The sequence below is a fragment of the Balaenoptera borealis genome (genome assembly GCF_965194805.1).
Source record: "Balaenoptera borealis genome assembly, chromosome: 1".
NCBI classification, from domain to species: domain Eukaryota; kingdom Metazoa; phylum Chordata; class Mammalia; order Artiodactyla; family Balaenopteridae; genus Balaenoptera; species Balaenoptera borealis.
In genome coordinates, this window is record NC_138860.1 from 173321688 (window position 1) to 173345166 (window position 23479).

At 43.1% G+C, this 23479-nt stretch overlaps 1 protein-coding gene across 5 annotated transcripts in view; it reads right to left on the reverse strand.

Moving 5' to 3' along the window:
• The window catches only part of ARID1A (AT-rich interaction domain 1A), a 75534-nt gene that overhangs the window by 35857 nt on the left and 16198 nt on the right, over positions 1–23479 (reverse strand). For all 5 annotated transcript variants that reach the window (XM_082349106.1, XM_082349102.1, XM_082349104.1 and 2 more), the window contains exons 2-4: positions 7595–7807; positions 5843–6295; positions 4713–4829 (exon numbers count right to left, since the gene is read on the reverse strand). In XM_082349106.1, the coding sequence (XP_082205232.1) occupies positions 4713–4829; positions 5843–6295; positions 7595–7807 (783 nt within the window). The remainder of the gene's footprint in view (positions 1–4712; positions 4830–5842; positions 6296–7594; positions 7808–23479) is intronic.

A 23479-nucleotide genomic window follows, 5' to 3' on the forward strand; every position in this document is an offset into this window, starting at 1 on the left:
TTGGAATAAACTGCAGGGGGCACAGCTGCAGGCAGTCTGTCTCTCCCAAGTCTCTCTTCCTTCATTTTCAACCCACAGTCTTCCCTCCAGATCATCAAGAGTCAGTGTAAGTCACCACTATTATTCAAGTTGCCACTGTGGCTTCCTAGTCTAGCCATTTTTTTCTTCCCTTTTCAAAGGACTACCAAAGCTCATTGTTATTCAAGTATGGTCTTTAGAACTACAGCACCACCTGAGAGCTTCTTAGAAATGCAAATTCTTGGGTCCTACCCCACAACTACTGAATCAGAATCTCTCTGGGTAGAGGTCAGTAATCTTGTTCTAATTGATCTCCAGATGATTCCTAATGCATGCTGAAGTTTGAGAAGCAGTGATATAGCTAACCTCTACCACATCAAGGCTTTTAATCCTATATCCATTTTGCACCACTGAATGGAAACTCTATCCCAGGTACACTTTCAAGACTAACATGTAAATTTACAAATGCGCTGCAGTAAGAAAAATTGGGGAAGCAGTCATTACTCCAAGGGAACCACATACACTTGAATGAATCACTTAAATAGAAGCTTTTCAAGATGCAACTCCGAGTCATTCTCAAAAATGACTATAATCAAAAGTCAGAAACCAATTTACAGATGACTCCCTTACAGATTTTGACCCAAAATAAAGAAAACTGAAGACTTAATGAAACACCTAGAGATTTGCTCACCCACCCCTTACAAGAACCTTCTTCCTTTCTTTCTTTCTTTTTTTTTGGCTGCACCGTGTGGCATGCAGGATCTTACTTCCCCTGACCAGGGACTGAACCGTGCCCCCTGCAATGGAAACACAGAGTCTTGACCACTGGACCGCCAGCAGGGAAGTCCCAAGAACCTTCTTAACATAAGGTGAAGTGGTAGCTATAAGATAATGACAAACCCCAACCCCACTTCTTCCTAAGGCCACTGTCAGGAAGCACAAATAAATTAATCTATCCTCTAAAATGAAGTTTGGGCATTCCCATAACAGTCTGTGATAACCGCCTTGCACTAGCAGTGAAAACAACAATCTGGCAATATGGTCATGCTGTCCCCTGTCAGCCATACACTTTTTGGATGATCAATGAATCTGCTCAGGTTTATTTGTTCAATGAGTTGGAACCTACTATATGCCAGGCACTATGATGGCACTGAGCAAGACAAAGCAAGTCTACCCTCACTAAGCTTGGAATAAGTAATTGAAATTACCCTTGAGATAAGCACTGACAAGAAGCATGGGCACTAAGATGGTCTATTACAGTAAAGGAACCTGACATAGTTTGGACTAGTGGATCTCTACAGGGGCTGTAAATCAGAATCACCCAGGACAGCTTCTAAGCATACCAAAGCCCAAGCCTCACCCCATATCAAACAAATCAGAACTCTGTGAACCCTTGCCATTTGTTTTAAAGATCATTTGCTTCCCAGGTAATTCTAACATGCAGCCAAGGTAGAGAACCACTGGTTTTGGGTATAATGCGATAGGTGTTATGGGCACAGAGGTCAATAATACAATGCCTACTCTCCAGGAGCTTTCTGTCTAGCGGAAAAGACCCAACAACGTAGAAGTATCAGCAAAATACTCTAGCAAGATGGAGCAAAAAACGCTCAGATACAGGATAGTGCTTCTCGGGGCACAAGGGTGGGGAAGTGATCCCATTGGGCTATATAAGGTGCTTTTACCTGGTGTCAGCAAGGTTTGGTTTCTAAAGATGGGTACTCAGGCAACTAATTATTTTTTATACCTTTTCATATATCTTAAATATTGCAGGCTTTTAAAAAAATAAAATAAAAACTGCCTTTAGGGACTTCGCTGGTGGCACAGTGGTTAAGACTCGGTGCTCCCATTGCAGGGGGCCCAGATTCGATCCCTGGTCAGGGAACTAGATCTCACATGCATGCTGCAACTAAGAGTTCACATGCCACAACGAAGGAGCCTGCCTGCCGCAACTAAGACCCAGCACAACCAAATTAATTAATTAATTAATTTTTAAAAAACTGTCTTTAGTCAGTGAAGGCATCATAGAAGTTATTTAAGCTGAGTTTTGAAGCTTGATTAGGAAGGAGTTTTCTGAGGAAATTATCTTGAAGATGTAGTCTGAAATATGAACGGGAAAAGTGTATTAGGCAAAGGGAAGATTGTGTGCAAGGGGCTGGAAGCAGAAAAGGCATGGGGCCTTACAGAAACTGAGAGAGGGCAGACAGCAAAAAAGGATGAAGCAGAGGTTCTCAAAGTGCCATCCTTGGTCTAGCAGCATCAAGAATTTGTTAGAAATGCAAATTCTGAGACCTCACTCCAGACCTACTAAACCAGAAAGGGGGGGCGGGGAGGGGGGCGGAGAGTAGCCTTCGTAATAATAAGGATTTTGGATTTTATTCTAAGATTAATGAAAAATAATTGAGGGGTTTTAATAGAGGGATAACATAATCAGGATAACAGTAGCTAAATGGTTTGGCATTAATAGCTGAGCAAAAACTCCTCAAAATCTAATTTTTGTAATAATCAGGATCAGAAACCATACTGAGCCTTTAAGTCAAGGGTCACAATCGTAATGCCTTTAGGGCTAAGCCGGAAAGGCGAATGAGTGAAAAGAGGGATGTGGAACACTGATGGGGCTGCCCTCCAGTCAGCATAGCATCTGCTCTGGAGTCAAACAAACACGTGCTGAGTGGAGGGATTCACTGGCGAACTTAGGGCTCCCTTAACACACTTGCTTAAGAAAGGAGTGGGCCCCTTGCAGGGAATCCAGCCTTCTCCCTTCTTCAGATGTGACTATTTCCCCAGCCTGGTTAGGCAAATCTGGCATCAAACCAAAATTTCGAAGAGTAAACCACCTTTTGTTTCTTTGTCCAAGTAGCAGAGGGATAAAAAGCAGTTCAACAAACAAGATGCCAATAACCCAGCCAGCTCACCTCTCACACGGAGCTTCTACTACAAAGCAAATGAACCATTTGTATGAATCTACAGTAGAAGCCTGAACCTGGGAATGCTCCTTGTGATAGGCTAACCCAGGAACAACCCTCTCCTGGGCCCAAGAGGCTACCAGTGTCTTCACTTCGGAAGGTCAAATCAAGCTCTTGGACTCAACAGTATAAGGCTCTCAACCCTTAAAAGACACACTACATGTTTGTAGGCTAGGTTTCTCAGGACTGAAAACTATCAAATACAGTTCAATCAAAAGGTCACTAGAAACAAGCAGAAACTTTTTGATGAGGAGCAACTTACAGCACTGGTAGAAATCCACCGATCTGGATTCTTGCCACAATAGTACCTCACCCAGATTCAGCCACAGACCATAGATGACGAGGGAGTGGTTACACAGTTCTGACTGAATCAGGTTAAAAAGCACATTCCAGTGAAGTTCAGGATGCAGAAAAGGATTGCAACAGACATTAATGAGAAGGGAACAAAGAGTGATTGCCTTATTCAGACACTTCCTCCCCCAATTCCTCAGCTGAGAAAGTCAACAGTCTCAGAAGTCCCATCTGACAATAGCTATTCATCCTGGCCTGGGAAGCCTGAATTACAGGTGCTGAGGGACTCCACAGACCTTGCCCTACCAAGGTTATGGCTCACAGATCTTCAGGGGAAGCCATGGAGGCTTCATGATGAAGTGAGTTCCTGCCTCCCACCTATTCCTTAAAGATCCCAAAACCATTTTCTCCAAGGTCAGGATAAATGAAGAGACAAGCTTCAAATCCAAGTAGAATCAAAATTTCAAAAGAATCTTATTTGCACCTGTGGCTGAATTTCCATTTCCTAAACTGAAGTCAGATTTGTAATGAAGGGTTTGCTACCTGCAGTCTTACTAGATTTCAGAACATCCCATTTTATTCCTGTGCCCAGCCTAAGTGACTTGCCCACGTGTAGTGGCAGAGCTAAGACCAAAGGTAAATGTTCCCAGAACCAGCCTACTATTAAATAGTTGGTGTTAACTGCCTCTGAGTATCAAGTATAGTCCCTCTAAGATGATGATGATAACAGCTGACATTTATGGAGCACCTACAAGCACCAGTACTCTCTTTATATTAACTTATTTAATATTAACCTCTCCATGAAGTGGGTACTTAAGAGTTTCATTTTACAGATGCAAAAACTAAGGCATGGAGAGGTTAACTGACTTGCTCAAGGATCCAGAGTTAGCGGCAGAGTCAAAATGCAGACCCAGGAACTCTGACTCTAGAGCCCAAGCTCTTAATCAGCAGACCACACGGTCTTTCTCAGGATACTGTCAGTCCATTCTGTAAACACTAATCAAGCATCTGGGCACCAAAAACTCTACTGGACAAAAGCACCTATTCACACAAAACAACTAGAAAATTTGCTTTTACTCCGCCATGCTCAGTGTGACAATCCATGCTGAATGCACCCCAGATCCTACCTCCTAGCTTACCGCTCAGACAAACACCTAAAAATTAAGCCCTCAAAAGTAAGATGAACAAACAAAAAAACTTTAAAACAGTGTTTAGATCTCTAAACAGAGATCACACACATATTCTTCCCTGGGCAGGCAACCAAAACAGACATTCTATAAGGTCAGTCCATAAATTCCTATTCAGAATTTTGAGCCTGAATTCAAGGAATAGCTCGTCATTCATTTAGCTCAATACCACCAAAACATCCAATCAGAAACTGGTTTTCTTTGCTTTTCTCTCTGCCCCCATCATCTTTTAGAGGGTGGCAGAAATACTCACAGGCAAGCTTGAAGGTCTTGACTGAAGACTCAGGTTCATATCTTCTTGCCCTCCCTTACTGGAGGTCATTGAGGGGGCTGAGGATGCCTGAGACCCAAATGAATCTTGAGATAACTCCTAAAACAAGAAAAACAAAAGCCGTGAGAGCCTGGTATTGATAAACCAGGCAAGCTTGCTTCATGATGAAAGGCCTATGGGACTCTCTCAAACAGGGGAAGCTAGGTGTGAGAGACTGCCCAATCACACACAATATTATCCAAAGGCAGAAAAAAACAAGTTGTGGCTCTTAAGAATGTCAACAGTGGACATAAGACTCTCTGATGGCACTCTTGACCATTTATCACCACCCACAGAAAGCTGTTACTTGGGGATAAATGCTAAAGTCTAGCTAACTACAAGTTATATCTAACAAGGAATGAGACCACCTGATTCAAAAACACCAACAAAACACTCACACTAGGACCTCTGCATTAAAATGAGTACTGCTTCCTTTAAAGAAATTTATTCCAACAATGCCACCAATGCACAAAATCTTTAATGGACCTGTCATCACTCAGTCATTCTCCTTTTTTTGCTCCTTAAAGAATAAAGCCCAAATTGTTATTTTTAGACTTTATCACCTACCTTGCTCATAGACATGGCTACAAATGAATTTTAGCTATTTCCCAAAATCAAATCCACTCTCAAAAAAATAAAAGGATTTGCTATCACTGAGAATATTCTAAAGAATGTGATGTCAGCTCTTACAGCAATTTCAAATGAAGGGCTCCAAAATATTTTGAGCAATAGCAGAATGGAACGGCAGTTGGATGAATGTACAGTACAGCCTCCCAAAGCGACTGTTTTAAAAAAGACCAAACTAACTTGGATGCTCAAGTTCTGAATTCTGAGTTTAAAAAAAAAGAAAAAAAAAAAAAAAAAAAAATCAGTCCCGTTATCTTTATTTCTTTTCTGCCTATGCAACTTTCCATTGCCCTATTTCATGAGTATGGAGAGCTACAGGTTTTTATGCAGTTATATCTTAATTAGTTCAATCAGAGAACCAATTCTGTACGGCAAAGTTCTCATGACACCAACCCCCAAAGTCTGCGGTCACACGTAGGGAAGGGCATGAGGAAGAGGCATCTTACCTGTGGTGGAGGGAAGCGCTGCTGAGAATAGGCAGTTTGCTGTGACTGCTGAGACTGGGGCTGAGGGTACGCAGCCTGCTGGGAAAGCGTCGAGGATGCTGGCTGCTGAGGTGGCGGCTGCTGGTAAGGAGACTGTGCCTGCGGCTGTGAGTAGGGGGGCTGGCTCTGGGGGTGCTGCTGGGTGGTGGACTGCTGGGTGGGGTACGGGGTTGGGGACTGCTGATGGGGGGGCTGGGATGGCTGCTGGGAATACGGAGGCTGAGAGGACTGGAGCTGCGGTGGCTGAGACTGAGGCTGCTGCTGATATGAAGGCTGGGCGTGAGGGGTCTGGGATGGTGGCTGCTGGGAGTAGGGCTGCTGCTGCTGCTGGGGGTGAGGGCTTTGCTGGTTGTAATATGGAGCCTGGCCCTGCTGACCATACCCGCTGGGGCCTGGCTGTCCATAAGGTGGAATCTGTAAAAGGAAAGGATACTTTTAGCACTGACCCTTCTGGATGAAGAAAGGTGATTATGTCAGAAGCCATGCCCTGAAAGTGGGTATACAAAGCCAGCAAGCCAAGCCTCACAGTTAGAAGGCCCAGGGTTTTTCTACCAACCCTGTTAAACTGAGCCAGGAAGGACAGCCAGGCTGAGTTCCTAGTTGGTTTGTTCTGAAGTGGACTACATTCATTCGCAGAAAATTTACACTATTTAATAAAAATCTGGTCAACTTACAAGAGTTCAAGAACAGCTGTTTTCACCAATGAGTCTACTCCTTTTATCATGGCCTAGACTGTTTTTATAAGCGCTAGGAATCTGTATCCCAGCCCCAACGAAGAGTCAAGAGCAGGCTGGCTCAGCCGACTGAAAACCTAGGGTTTAGAATCCAGGTGGTATGCCAATCACTAAACTACCCTGGTGCTCTTTTTCATTTAGTCTTCATTCAAAAAGTATCTGACAGCCTACTTGCTTACTTACTTGTACCAGGCACTACTCTAGGTACCAGGGATACATCTGGCAAGGAGGGGGGAAAAAAAGACCAATAATATCCTTCCCAACTCTCCTCCATTTTCTCATTGAAAAAAAAAAGTGATTTTATATAAGGGCATACTTTGCTTTCAAGTATTAGAAGTAAAGTTACGTCTTATATTCTATCCCTCACCATTTTCAGTATGAATATCACTCACACATAAATGGTAGAAAATGCTGTCAAAACAAAAAATGGCCATAAAAAGATGATGGTGTGGATGGTCAGATAAAAGGAGATGAGTAAAATCTTAACATCTGCAACAGCACTGTTAGCATCTTTACTGCTCAATCTTCCCTTTTCCTGCTACTCCCAGTCCCTTCTAAACATTCACTTTAAACCAGACAGCTGTATGTTGAAGGCCTTGAGAACATGAAGGGCCTCTTCTCTCCCCAGGGCACATGGTATGAGTGGTTTTTCTTGGTAGCAGTGGATTGGTGCTCAGCCACTGCCTTTTTCTTTCTTCCCACTTCCTTCAGAGATCGCCATTCAGTGGGTACAAGCAGGCCAGCCAGGTCAAAGAAGACAGATACGTATAGCAGGTGGCCAGGGAGCAGTTTTCCTTCAAGCATACATGCGATGGTGACCACAACCTTGGCCTTATACGTAGCACAGTGAAACTAACTGAGTCAGTTGGCCTATGTTCCTTTCAAGAGGTTTGGAAACCAAAGACACATTCTGATTCTACAGCTGAAGACCACATCTTGGACAGCAACAAGGATTAAGGTAATCGGAGTCAACATCTACCTGCTGTGCGTAAGAGAGGCCGCCCATGGTACTCTGCGCTCGGCCCTGCATGGTCATCGGGTACCGCTGCGGGGTCTGGGACCCATATGGCTGCCCTGGGTACCCATGTCCTTGCTGCGGTCCTGATGGAGGTCCCTGTTGTTGCGAGTATGGGTTAGTCCCGCCGTATGGCTGAGGTCTCATCTTGCCCATCTGATCCATTGGACTGGATGGCTACAAAATAAAGAGCATTTCATTAACCTGAAGCTTTGATGTCCTCTAGCCAATATGAACACAAACCTTGGCATACAGGTCTGTATGCCATAAAGGAAAACAGTTACTATGAAATAAAGTAATGGTACAGACCTAGTAACCCTTGAGCAAGTCATTTAACCTTCCTCAGAACCTTGATTTTGTCATATGTAAAATGGAAACACCACCAGTTTGTGAAAGCATCTTCTAAGCTATATACTACTTTATAAGTGTGGTACTACTTGAGATCCAAGGAACGGGCCAGGTGTGGAGCAATGAATACACGTACTCTATGGTACAGAAAAATGACAACAAAGGCCCTTCAGTTGGGAGGGGATGGTGCTGCTATACTCTGCCATGATCCTGTTCAATAACACCAAAACTGATGCTTTAATACTGTGGTAGGGAATTCAAATACACAAGCATCTAGATGTTTTTATTCTTTAAATAGTGGAAACTTATTTCCTTGCACATCCAGAGCCCAGTTGTGCTATGGCACGAGGACTTAAATTTATGCTTTCTTCCAATTGGGTATCATAGCTAAGTTACAGTTGTTGAGGGAATTGTGACCTTGAATTTATTTAGAGCCTTGTACAACTCAACTGAAAAGTTCACCTCCTTTAATAGTCAAGAACTTGAGGGTGTAAGGCGGGTAGAGATTATGTCTCTCTAAAAGACAAGATACAGAAGTACCAATAATGGAACCTCAAAGCTCATAGGTATTTGGCTACAAACATAACTTCCAGCTCTTTGTGGTGCAACAGGATCAGTCAACTCATTCACTTTCTGACATAATTTTATCTTATTGGAGCTACGTAGAACAGAGGCCCAGCACACTTTCCCCTCCCAGAGATGCCTACCTATATCTATTGGTGGTGAGAAGGGAAGGAGGGAGTATCTCTAAGTACTTAAATAGATACACCCAAGTTGCCGAGTAGGCCTGGACCTCACGTAAAACTTGAAAACTGAATTTTAAATTGGGGATGGGGAGTAGATATTAAGGAATTCAGTGGTTCTCAAGCTTCAGAATACATCAGAATCAGCCGGAAGGCTTGTTAAAACGCACACTGCTGGGACCCATCCCCAGAATATGACTCTGTAGGTTGAGGGGGGTGCCTAAGATATGCGTTTACAGCAGTTCCCAGGTGATGTTGATGCTGCTGGTCCAGGGACCACCATACTTTAAGAACCACTGGCCTCGGTTACACCTAGGGTCCCTTCTGGTTCTATCATTCTGTAATTAATAAATTATTCTAACCTTAAAAAAACAACAACACAAACCCCTCCAAAATAAGGGGAGGGGGACACTCAAACAATTGGTTCTCTGTATGTGTGTGTGTGTGTGTGTATATATATATATATACACACACACACACACACACACACACTTTTTTTTTTTTTTTTTTGCAGCACACTACCTAAGTGTTTTATAATAATGAGGAAGTCGAGCTGTCATGAGGAAAATGGATAAGATAAAAAGCCACAGAGACTATTCTTCTAAATACTAACAGAAAAAAAGCAGAAACGAAGTTCTCTCTTAGGTTGCAGCTGAAATCTCACCTTAAAAGGTTAACACTGAAACCTCCAAGTTTCTAAACTACGAGAATCATAGTAAAACCGTGTCCCAAATCACTACTACATGTCAATATTATTAAAGTGCTATTTCCAACAATCATAACTAAACAATTTTTGCCCAGACCTGCCTCTGTATCAGAAGCTCCAATAACATTCCCGATCATAACTTTGGAGTCACGTGGATTCTTTTGGGCCTGTTTAGGAAGTTCAAATTCAACAACCGAACTAGTGAGTAATAAATAGCATGTGGTCTTCCCCAGATACACCTGGCAATGGAGCCAAAACATCACCATTCTCTCCTACAAAAAACTCAGGGGCTTACACGGCCACATCATGCCGCAAATAACAAGGAGATTCTCATCTTGTCCTAGACTGCAGCTGCTGTCCATGTGGCCCCCCGGTGAAGAGACTACATTTGCTGAACAGAGACCAGCCCACTCTGGGTATCTCTGTCAGTCTAGATCTCCTCAACACACAAGGGGCAGTCATTACCATGGTTACTACGGAGCTTCTAGAGCAGCAGCTATTAACCACGGCTACAGACCAGATGTGAGAAGCTTCACAAATGCCCAGGCCTCTCCCTAGAGATTCCAATTTAGTGGGTCTAGAAAGGCTTGGGCTCCCTCCCCCTAAACCCCTTAAGATCCTTGGATGATTCGTTTGTGTGTGTGTGTGTGGCAATGCATGGCTTGCGGGATCTTAGTTCTTAGTTCCCCAACCAGGGATTGAACCCAGGCCACGGCAGTGAAAGCGCCGAGTCCTAACCACTGGACCGCCAGGGAATTCCCTAGTTCTAATGTATATTACTAGCTGAGAACCAGTGATCTAGAGAAACACTGCCCAATAAAATTTTCTGTGTTGTGTGACTATTAAGTACTTGAAATATGGCTAGTGTGACTGAGGAACTGAATTCTTTTTATTTACTTTTAATTAAATTCAAATAACCACATGTAGCTGGTGGTTATATTGGACTGCACAGTTCTAGAGCAATACTCACAAATCATTTTCACCTCTCCCTGCTCAACAACAGCCCCAAACTTCGTACCTACTACATCATGTACAGTATCAAACAGAAAGAGCAAAGAAAGTAATAAATCGATAGACTTGGGTTCAAATCCTAACTGTCTGACCTTGAGCACATCAATTCTTTAACTAAAATGCACATAACTGGGGCTTCCCAGGTGACGCAGTGGTTAAGAATCCACCTGCCAATGCAGGGGACACGGGTTCGAGCCCTGGTCCAGGAAGATCCCACATGCTGCGGAGCAACTAAGCCCGTGCACCACAACTACTGAGCCTGTGCTCTAGAGCCCGTGTGCCACAACTACTGAAGCCCGCGCGCCTAGAGCCCGTGCTCTGCAACAAGAGAAGCCACCACAATGAGAAGCCCACGCACCGCGACGAAGAGTAACCCCCGCTCACCGCAACTAGAGAAAGCCCACGCACACCATCAAAGACCCAACGCAGCCAAAAAACAAAAACAAAAAAAACATAAAGCGCACATAACACACTTCACACAGTGCCTGGTACTTAAACGCCCAATGAATAGTAGCTATTATCAATAATGATAAATAGTGCTTCTGCCTGGCTCTAAAGTCTGCCACAGTGCTCCGGTTCTACGCATTTTTCAGCCTCATGCCAGACTTCCCACATGTCCAGCTCTACGCAATAGTACCCTGCCCTGCCCTCCTGTCCACAATGGCTTCCACCAGCAGAAACCCAACCCTTCAACATGAAGCCACTTCCCACTTCTTTAGCACATTCTGTTCTTTCACACTTCTAAATGTCCTATTGTAAAATCAGTCAGAATCATAGGTTTAGCACTTAGTTGTCCAGCTAACTGACTGCATCTCTCGAGACCAAGTTCTCGGAAATCGGAGATCAGGTATTTTATCTTCAAAGTGCCCCCAAAGACCCCAAGTGCAGAACTAGGGCTCAGGAACTTCACTGTGCCAGGCTGCCCTACTTTAAGAAGTGGGTAGGGGATACTATGGGAAGAAAGCCTAGATTAAACCACCTAGCCAAAGGGCCAGGGACACCCCTAAACCAGGTTATGACTTTGAGGGTAGAAAAAAATGGGGACTGAACTGAAAAAGCAAAGGGGAGGGTAGAACAAACAGTCAAGGAAGAATGAGCACACCTCTGAGGAGAATCTTAAGCGCCATCCTTAAGTGCCTCTCTCCTATAACCAGAGAGGTCGTCAAACCACACAGGCATCCACAAACACACTGCTTAAAAACAAAAGGCTAAAGGCAAGTTACTCCCCCCTACCAGCCACCCCCGCCCCATCTCTCACATCAGGATGCCTGCACTCCCAATTGAGGACAGCTACTAAAGGGTTCAAGGATTCTTCCATTAACTTTAGAAACTCCTTGCAGACTAAAAATAAACGCAAGTTAAAAAAATTCTTATTCTAAAAAATGAAATTAAGACATTTCCCTTTCCTGGACATTAGATTTCTGACCCCTTCCCTTCACTAAAGGGTTATAATAAACGGAATACACAGCTTAGCAACTAAAATATATTCAGTTCAACCAGATTACTCTGGTCTCATGTCAAAGTTAAACATCTGCTCATATCAGAAGGGGAGGTAGGCAGGGACTGAACTCACACTTCTGACACTTAAAAGCACTGTGAAAGATTTGTGATTTGCAGTTATAGATGAAATGTCATCTTCCAATCTTTCATAACAGAGAAGGGGCCTTAAATCTTCACTAATCAGTTTTTTTGGAAAGTAGCAATTTCAGACCAGAAAAATCCCTACTACATACAAGATAGAAAAACCAGTATCAGCAGTCTGCAGGCACCAAGGAAGAGGCAGAGGATGGGAAACACCAAAGAGCCAGAGATTCCACTCTGGGAAAGACAGAGAGGAAATCCCTTCAATGGGAAACCACAGGAGTAGATTACTGTGATTACACTTCAAAAGCAAAGGCTCTGCCACAAAGACACATAATTGAGAGGAAAATGCTGCCCCCTTGATCAGGGAAGTCGGGCCCCCTGCTATATACTCTCCTGCATTCATAAAAAATAAAAATAAAAAAGAGGAAAAGAGCCATAAGAAAACCCCCATCTCTATTCACCACTTATCTCTTTCCAGATCACTGGACGTGTTACAAACTGCCTGCCAAATGAAATGCATCAAAAGTTGCAGTTTCCCTAGGCATCAAAGGCAAGGACGCCTAGCAGGCTGGTCCCTTTGAATATATTCAGAACAAACAGCTTACAGACTAGCCACTTGCACAGAGTTTCCCTGCTCTAAGCCAATGGAATTAAAAGCCCCTCCAGATCAGAGGGCTAATGGAATCCCTTACAACTTCTTATTGCACCAAGGAAAGCCATAACGACCTAAGGGGTTGCTGAGATATAACACACTGGACTTCAAATTCTCCAACGTCTGATCACAACTGATTGAGAAGAGAGCAGAGAAGGCGGGGCCAGGGACTCCAACCTCAAAATGAGAGATACTGTTCACCAAAACGCACCACACCACATGCAGTGGCACCAGGAAAGAGAAACTTCTTAATTTTCTTGAAATAAAAGTCCAACTGAGGAAAGTTCCAGGCTTCAGTCCCAATCCAAAGATGCAGAAAGGAAGTGACCGTGTAGCAAACCAAAGGAGCCAGATTTGGTACCCAAGGACCAGCAAGAACATGACTGGAGAGAGATGGACTGGGCTGCCAAAAATGTGTCCATCAGAAAGCAGAAGTCTTGACTACCACTTGTCCTGTCACCCTAAATGCCAACTAGTTGAGGCCAGTAGAAACCTAGAATATTATTTCTTACTCATTGCGCTTTCAATTTATTCCTGGCCAGATTTGTTGTATGACTTTTAATAATAACAATTAAAAAAAGCAACCCTGGCTCTTTAACCAAAAGAACCACCTAATTGATTCCCACAGTAATTAACCTGCATTTTACCTCAGAGAGCGGTAGTTAAGGAAGTCGGCACTGCTATTTATAACTCATCTCAAATTGAGGGCAGACTGCCTAAAATCTAACACATCCCAGCTGTACTCCTGTTTGAACTGGGGCCAAGGGAATTTTTTAAAGCAATCTTGGCACCGAATGAATGACACCAACAGTATGAGAGCTCGAGCGGTTGTGTTGTGGTGACGTAGCACTGGAGGTGGAATGGGAGGGGGCCAGTGTACTGTGATCCCTCTCGTGCACGCCTGCTGCTTGCTGAGTCCCAGTACAGTAAGCTGGGAACCGCCCACTGAGAGCCAAACACAGGAAAAGGCTTTTCCTGTGGAACGCCTTGAAGTGAGAAACACATGGCTAATCTGCATAAACGCGAAGCCACACCACCCCTGCCAGGAAGGTTAGTGCTCGTAATCTCTGGCCATGAAGCTGGCTGCCTGGGAGGACTTGGACTGGCGCCTGATAACCCAGAAAGAGCCGAAAGAACAGATGGGTAAGGACCCCGGCAGAAAACAGCCCCAGGTCACGTGACTCGCCACATGGCCCCGCCAGCACAAACTATTGTCTGGCTGTGGAGCTCCCATACAAAGGCACCCGGCCTTGGCTTCCTGTGATTACAGGGACAGGCGGCAGCTGTTGATCCAGTTCCCCTATGGGACGCTCCCCTATTGAGGAGCATTCCAGGGAGGGATAAATACAAAAGTTAAGGCCTCTCCCAACCAACGTGCTCTCAGCTTCCTGCAAGCTCCACGTGGCCCCACACTCAGTCTGAGGAAGGACAGAGTAGATTCCATAGAGAGAACCACCCTTTGCACCCCGATACACGTGAGCTGACCAGCATAAATCATTCTCATAGTGCCCCCCTCCCCAGCCACACAGACATCTGTATCCTCATCCTGTTTTTTCTCACTCCTCCAGTACACTTCATGGCTTTGAAGACTGGTCTAGGGGCCCAACCCCAATCAAGGAAAAACTGCCCAGAAACCTGTGTTTAGTTCTATCCCAGACCCTGCCTCCTAAAATAAGGAGACTCCTTCCCTTCATTTTGTTTTGCATTTAAACAGTCATGTGCCCACACTGTTTATGTGACCCAGGATAATAAGAGATTCTTCACTTCCTATTTGGCCTCACCAGAGACATCACTAACGATCTCCTGAAGCTATACTAATGATAAGAAAATAAAAATCTCTCATCAGATGTACCAACACCTGACCCAGGAGATCAACCCACTCAGCCTATGTTTCTTATCATTCATAACCTGAGAATAACACCCCATTTTTCTACTTCACAAGAGACTGAAAACAATTCTTTCATTTTAGTTCTAGTTCATTCCAGTTCTCAACAAACTGGTCATATGCCTGTGGTGAGAGAGGAATTACCAACAACTAGTTTACAACTACCACCGGAAAGAGTTTTTTAAAAAATTCTTTCAATGTTCCGTAAGTGTCCAAGTTGAATATAAATAAAAAATCCAAAGTCAATTAAAAGTTCTTTCTACCCCATTCTGTTTACAGAAATGATTCTTGAAGATCAGGGCACATTCCCCTTTGCAGCCTTAAGTAAGAGCCCATTTCAAAGACATTACCTGAAGCATCAAGCTGACCGAACTCCTAGGAGGGGCTGCAACCTGACAACAGACTCAGGACCTTCCAACCCACACTGTCTCTAAAGTGATAGAGAACAAGACAAGATGCCTGGCTCTCTCCCTGGCTCAGAGATACTTAGGCTACTGTGCTCCATCCTTCCAGACCACAGAGTCAGAAAAAAACTCACTAAGGGTAGAAAAAAGAGACCAAAGGGGGAAAAGTCACTGAATCGTCCACAAAACTCAAACAAATGATGAGAGCCAACCGTAATAACCACCTCGCAGCTGTCCGCCCAGAAGAGGCGTGACAGAAAAACCACAACCAGGTGGCTGGCATTTCTTTATTTCTTCGTTGGGTCCTGAAAGAGCTCTTCAAATAAAGCAAGTAGAGCACTAAAGTAATAAATTCCCCAACAAATGATAAAGTTCTTCTCATCCAGAGCACTTTCATTAGCCACCTTTCAAAGAGAAAGTGCTCTTCCAAAAATGATGATCACTTTTTTGGAAGACCAAACTTAGCTAACCAATTTTTCCCGATTTCCAATGAATTACAAAAGCCTCTAAAAAAGACACATACCTTCTTGAGAAAGAATTCTTCAGGTACTACTTAAAACCCAGGGATATAATATATAAAACAGTAAGGGCCCAAGACAATGATTAAACAAGAATGAAATGCCACTTGATAAAATTAAACATCCCCTTGTTTACAGCTTTTTAATCTCAAGAGTAAGGCCGCATTACAACACGGTGAAAAGAGTACACTAGACTGAGAGAATGCCTGGGTTTCAATCCCAGTTCTCTGACCAGCTGGGGAGAGAGGGGTAGGCACTAACCAGGTTGTACCTTAACCTCCTCAGCTACACACTTGAATCCCGCCCTCTAGATTCTGAATCAGCAGCTCTGGGATGGGGCCAGGAATCTCCTCAGGCAATTCTCATGTCCAGTCTGGGAGCATTTGGGCTGCATGGCCTCCCTCCAAATCTCCTCCCATCTCCAGCACAGAATGACTCTAGAACTCAGATGCACGTTCAGCTTCCTTAGCCAAACTATGGTCTGAAGAGGGCAGTGCCTGGCCAATAGAGAAAAACCAGGAATGGACCTCAGATTCCCAAATAAGCAGCATTCTCAAAGCCAAGATTTCCCAAATTCTTATACTTAATCCCCGACTGTCTTGTTGTTCACCTGACCACCTATTGCTAACAATACTATATGCTTTACTTATTTACCTCGTTCACTGTCTGTATCCTAGACTAGAACATAAACTCCGGGAAGGTAGACATCCGTGTGTAAAACAAACTTTCCTACTTTAAAAGAGGAAAAGAAAGGGGACTGTGAAAGAGAAAGTGGAATTCTAGAGGTCTTGGCAATTCCTAACCTCTTTCATGCTGAGAGGAAATGCTCTGGTTCAACACAGTTAAGTCCTAAGAGCTCTGCCTCCACAATGCCTTCAACTTCTCTGTCCCTCAGTTTCTACATCAACAGAATAGACACGGCAGTAGTAGCACCCTCAGGGTTGAATGAAGTAAGTTAATACATTAAAACGAAACAAAACATTGTTCTTCAAACCAGCTGGACATGCTCCAGCCTCAGAGTCTTTGTGTTCACTGATCTCTCCACCTGGAATACTCTTTCTTCTCTCAGGTATTAGTATAGCTCTCTCACATCAAATATCACTTCAATTTGGCCTCCCCTGGTGTACCCATTTAAGATTTCAATCCTGCACACTTCTTACAGTTGATCCCTGATTAACTTTGCTCCTGAGCACATATCACTAAGCATACTATATGCTAAAGTTTACCTATTTATCTTATTTAATGTCTATATCCTAGACTAGAATACATAAGCTGCAAGGCTAGAATACAAGGTATGTGTCTGTGTTTGATTGCTATATCCTCCAGCACCCACAATGTTAGCTATTATCATCCTACACAAGTCCCAAATGTCTAAGCAATAAAGCTTAGAAACCAGACCAAGGTCTGGTCCCACACACTCAAGACCAGAAACCCAAAGTGGTCAACTAGAAGTTAACTAACAAATAAATTACTTCCCCCTCTCCATACTCAATAGGAGAAAAAGCAGAATGGAGCTGAAAGAAGTTTCAAAATACCCACTTAAAAAACAAGAATACAGGACTTCCCTGGTGGCGCAGTGGTTAAGAATCCGCCTGCCAATGCAGGGGACATGGGTTCGAGCCCTGGTCCAGGAAGATCCCACATGCCGCGGAGCAACGAAGCCTGTGTGCCACAACTACTGAGCCCGTGTGCCTAGAGCCTGTGCTCTGCAACAAAGAGAAGCCACCACAATGAGAAGACCGTGCACTGCAACGAAGAGTAGCCTCCATGTGCAGCAACGAAGACCCAACGCAGCCAAAAATAAATAAATATTTTTTAAAAATAAAGAAGACTTAAACACAAACACACTCACACACACACACACGTTAGACACCAAAAGGGTTGACTAGTCCAGTTCTCAAGCTCTACCTACTTTCAGTCTGTTCTCCCAAAGGAATCTGTTCAATAGCTCCTTCCAAGAATCCTGGCAGTAAAGCCCAATGGTTTTCAACCAGGGCAATACTAGCCCTGAAAAGTGTTTGGAAACAAAGTACGAAAGTGCCTTTTTGGTTATCACAGTGATTCTGTGGTATTACTGGCATTTATTACCTGGGGAGCAGGATGCCAAATTTCCTGCCATGCATCTCCACACAAAGAAGAGCCTCACTGAGAAACAATGGACTCTAGCCCATTACAAGTCCAATCTGAGATGGAGAATTTCCTGTAACACTTGACCCTGGAGCAGTGATGGGAAAGGGAATCAGAACTGACTGGTACCTATCCCAAGAGCCCAACAGTACAAAGTCACCCACTAGCCAAGGTAACCATAAATAAAAATTTACTTTATAAAATAGTTGGAAAATAATTTACTGAAGGCAGTACTTCCCCAGTGCATTAATTACAATTATAATTATATAGTTATTTGTAATTATTTATTTATATCTTTCCCTACTAGAAAGTACTCCATGGCATTATGAATCCTGTTGCCTGATACATTGTAGAAGCTCATTAAGTAGCTGTTACATTACTGTAAGCAACTGCCAAATGGTAGGTAGGTACTCACGTGTTTTTCAAAAAAAGTTTTGCCACAAGACTTCTTACCAGACTGGCAAGTCCCAACTATTGTATGCTTTAAATTAGACAATATTTCAGTAACAGGACTGGACAATTAAGTGAGCTAAAAAAAAGTTCTTATCCTGAAAATTCTTGAGAAATGGGGCATATGATCAAAGTCCAAGAAAACTTGATGGTATACAAGGAAAATAGGTTGGTATACTGCCTTCCAGTATATGCTTAATAATTAAAAACTTAACAATATACAGACCTTACTACCCACACGAGGTGTTACAGGTTGACATCAGAAAAAAGTATTTCCTCCCACAAACCATCCTTTGGTGCTTCTACTAGGGAAAGGACCTTATTGTGGATGGACCACAGCCCAACTGAGTAGGTTAAGAATGAAGCACTAAGTAGGTTTAGACATTTTCTTCCCTATCTATTTGTCATTAATCAGGAATTGATACGGTACACTTAAGGGATACATGGAGAAGCAAGGGTCACATAGCCTTTCAAACAGAGCTTTACCCAGGAGAGTATATATCAACTTTTCAGTAAAGACAACACTTCTAAATCACACCTAGTTCTTTTGACCTAGTTTCTAAAATACTACTCCCTCTTCCATATGTTAAATTGCTTTACAGATAACTGCTCAAAAATAGACAAAAAAGGCAAAGGCAAAGGCAAAAACTGCTTCCAGCCAAAAAACTTTAAGGCCTCCTTGCCTTCTCCTTTAAAAAGCTCTCTTTTCCCCCATTCCTTTTACTTTATCTATAATTCCAAACTTGGTCTGGCATGGGTCATATAAAAAGGTTCTAAATTTCTCTAAGTGCACAGTTCTACATTCTGCCAAAGTTTTTCCTTCTATACTAAAAAAGGTATCTGTGACACATCACTTAGCTGTAGGAACTTGATTTACATGCAGTAGGGGAATCTGTTTGCCATCATGCTTTGATTGTAATCAATCCAATCAAGTACTATATTTTGATAAAGACACTGAGAAGCAGCAGCCATGGCACTTTCAATAATTCCTAGGTCTGCCCTGGACCACTTTCCAAAAATGCCAGCCTTTCCCTTGGTCCCCCTATGTCCACTATAACAGGCACAATAAAATAAGTTAAAGAATGGCCAAGGGCACAGCCAACCTTGTTAAGATTATAGATGCTTCCAAATCCTCAGGCTTTTTTAAAGTCAGCAGTTCCCTGAATGAAAAGCCATAGAGTACTATAGATTCTCCTATTCTTTTCAGAGCTCCAAAAATACATTGGTACCAACCTCCTCTACACCACTGTCCACACAAATGTGTACAGAAGAGCCTGGCTTCATCATTTATACCAGAAATGCATGAGACTAGACCAAAGTTACCAGCTGTCTTTCCTGCTATCTCTGGCCAGTATAATCAAATTGGGATGAATACTTGGCACGCTAAGCTACGGAAATCTAGCTAATATTTATCCGTACCCCCCCACCAAGTCTGTTTTGGCTCATACACTCTTCTGAGATTGCTGTGTTCACTCACCCAGACACATTTACCAAAGGGAAATTCTGTGTGCCTTGAATAAGGCAATCTCAATCTCATTTTATTTTAACCCAAAATACCATAATGAGACCACATATTGGTCACTTGAGGTTTTATGTAGGGGTTTTAAAGAAGCCAATTCAAAGCTGCACTGGGAAAGCAGAAGATTCAAATCACAGACTAGAAAGAAAAACAAGAATGTTACAAATCTGTCTTAGACCAACAGAACCCCCAAAACAGATTAAGGAGGGCTAAGAAAGTCTCCAGACCAAAGGCAATAAGGTGAGAAAAGAGAAGAGGGAGAGATCATCTAGGAAACTTCTGTTTCTTAGTTTATTAGATAAAGACACATCCTGCCTCTAGTTAGCCAGGCCATTCCAACAGAGGTAAGCAGATACCAGGAATCTTCACTGAAACGATGTTGATCTGAAAGTGGTATAAATTGCCTCTCCGGTTCTCTTAAGACATTTTATCAGCTCTGGTGTGTTAAAGTTACTGAAGTCTCCATGTGCTTTGCATTCTACTAACAGAGTTAGAAACCAAAGGAAAGAATGAAAAAGGAAAAAAACAAGAACAGAGAGAAAATAAAGCTGAATGGCAGAGGGATGATAAAGTGAGTCTAGAACACAAAAACACACACACGGAACATATGACTACCAGAGTATTGTCTGTACATACAAATATCAAATCACAGATCAAACTGTCAGCATCCTGCCTCCTGGAAGCCTCTGCCTTCATCGCAGCCAGGTCACAGTGATCACAGCTTCCCTTCTCAGGCAGGAGGGAAAAGAGGTCTGGTACAGGAAACATGTTTTCAATGGGAAGGATTCAGAAACCACATCAGGTTTTCAGAAAGCCCCCATGAACTACAACACTGGTTCTCCACTTGGTCTTTGCATTATTCATGTTTATTACCTGACCATTTCTGTAACTTCCACTTCCGTGCCAAGCACAATCCTTATTAACTCACACAACTAGGGACAGGTTTTGGCTCAAATGTCCATTCCTCAAAGAGACCTCATCCACTTGAGAGATGGGGTAACTTGTCAGGAGTCTTCTTAGAGGGTTTATTTACTAGGACTTCACAAGGAAAGGAATCACAGCAAAACTCAAGGTGGCCACTGGGGCACTGAGGGGTGGGGGATGAGAGATAGAGGGAAGTCATTAAGAATGGTCTACTCAGAGACCACCAGATTCTCAGATCAGCTGGCCATCAACGAGCAGAAAGGATATCATGGCATTTAATTAAGGTTTCCAATCCTAGCCTCTGAGGAGCATTTTCAAGAATGACTTTTTGGGCAGTTTTCTCAACTGGTCATACTTGGAGGCCACCATAGGCCATCATCCTAAAATGAGCTTTTCCACCTTCATCAAACCAGAACCATCCTCATGCCACGCCACCAAAGAGCTAAAAGAAAGAGAAACAGAGGGCAAGGAGTCCCCAGGTCCTATAAACAAACAGAGTTTGTCATTACTGTATAGAAGATCCATCTCAAAAGTATTTTCTTTCTTCTCCCCCAACCCCTAGCACTTTTAACCTTTTCTCCAACCAATAACACACTTTCAACATCATGGGAAGGGCAGATACATCTGAAACATTAGCCTTTGGTATAATTTGGAAGAAACCCCTCAGGTATTTCAGATATATTCTGTAGCCTAGTTTAGCATAAATCCAGTAGTTCTCAAACTTGAGTGTGCATTATAGAGGCCTGGAGGTCTTGTTAAAACATACTGCCAGAGTTTTGGATTCAGTAGGTCTGGATGAGTATTTGCATTTCTAAACAGGGCCCAGGTAAAAATGCTATGCGCCCAAGTAAAAACTATGGGATAGGGCTTCCCTGGTGTCGCAGTGGTTGAGAATCTGCCTGCCAATGCAGGGGACATGGGTTAGAGCCCTGGTCTGGGAAGATCCCACATGCCGCGGAGCAACTAAGCCCGTGAGCCACAACTACTGAGCCTGTGCATCTGGAGCCTGTGCTCCGCAACGGCAGAGGCTGCGACAGTGAGAGGCCCGCGCACCGCAACTGGAGAAAGCCCTCGCACAGAAACGAAGACCCAACACGACAACCAAAAATAAATAAATTATTTATTTATTTAAAAAACAAAGAAAACAAAACTATGGGATAGCTTTTAATTCAGCACAGACTAATGTTGTCTGTCTTTAACCACTCAATTCTATCCCCCTCTCAAGCAGGGGCCTCTACCAACTAGGAGCTGTGTTCGAATTTTATTGGATAACAAGTAATACTTTCATGTATGTTATTTAACGTTTACTACAGCTGCAAGTAGATATTTTTCCTTATTATACAGTTGAGGATACAGATTCAGAGAAGTGACTTGCCTGAAGTCACACAGCCTAAGGGAACTTTAAACCTCGCTTTTAGAGCTGACTCTGACATGAAACTGTGTGAGGCACTTAACCTTTACGTGTTCACTTCCCTGAAGCGGAAAATTAAGACAATAATTCTCATCTCTCCAGTGAGTGCTCCAAGTTCTAGAAAGTAAAATCACTCTGCAAATATTTTCATAATGCAAGTTACTCTCATTTAGGCCACAGTGAAGGGCTCTATCTTTGAGCCTGAATCCTACCTCTATCCCCATTCTCAAAGAGAAAAGGGCCTAAGGACCAAATCCTGCCAATTCTTACCATTGGGCTCATACAGACATTCATCAAAAACCTAAATAAAATTCTAAATGGAAGAGATGGATGGGACAGAAATCTAGGCATAATGTCAAACTGTAACTAAAGGCTTTTCAGTCTTTCACCCCATTTAAGAGTTCTAGGGACTTCCTTCGTGGTCCAGTGGCTAAGAATCTGAGCTCCCAATGCAGGGGGCCCGGGTTCCATCCCTGGTCGGGGAACTAGATCCCACATGCACGCTGCAACTAAAGATCTCGCATGCCGCAATGAAGACCCGGCACGGCCTAAATAAATAAATAAATAGTTTTTTAAAAAAAGAGTTCTAGACTATTGCAAAAAATAATGTCCCAACGAGGTCTAGTGCTTGAATAATTTATTTTGGAGAAGCAAACTTAGTATTGTATAATGTTTCACAGCTCTGGAGAATCAGACAAACCTTGATTCAAATCTGAACTCTACCTTTTACTAGTTTTTTGTCCTAGGGCGAATTTCTCATTCTTACTCTACTTCCTCATCTGTAAAGTGGGAGGAATAATTCTAGAACCCATCTCTCATGATTGTGAAGATTAAATAAAGAAATTCCTGGAGAGACCCAAGCTTAGTGCTTGGCACATAGCAAGTACTCAACTACATGGTAATTATCATTAATATTCACCCCCAACACACCATCACTTGAAAACAGGGAACTCAGTGAGGTCCTTGGCCTACCCCTGGCCCAGGACAAAGTTGTGGACAAACTACCTACAGAATTGATCCCCAAATCCTTATTAATATCTTTGGCAGCCCAGATTCCTAAACAGGTAAAAAGTTAGAAGTCTGGAAACGAAAGGCAGGTTATCCAAATCTGAATCAAGAGTTTCACACTCCTAAACTAATGCCATGAAACTCCATCACCTTCCGACCAGAACAGAATCTTGTCCAAAAGGCAAGAGAGAAAGCCATCTGTATTCACCAGAAAAGATGTAGTAACAAAGAGCAACCAATTCCCAGCATTCTGCTCAGGTGATTTGTTCTCTAAGAACAACAGAAAGCTGTAATAAGGTCTACCCCAGAGAGAGGGGAAATCACTGGGCAAGAAGAGCCCAAAGACATATCTGTTTCCTCTAAAAGGAAGCACCCAGCACGATGTAGCCTTTAATCCTCTACCACGTGGCTGAACTCACACTCTTCTTAAAGTCAAAGTACACCAGGCACCAGTCAGTTGAGAATAAACAGCTGGACCCAGATGCACTCATGCAAGTTGTGACCTCAAGGAAAACAGGAGGCAAAATAAAAACACTAAGCACACAGCAAATGGGTTTTC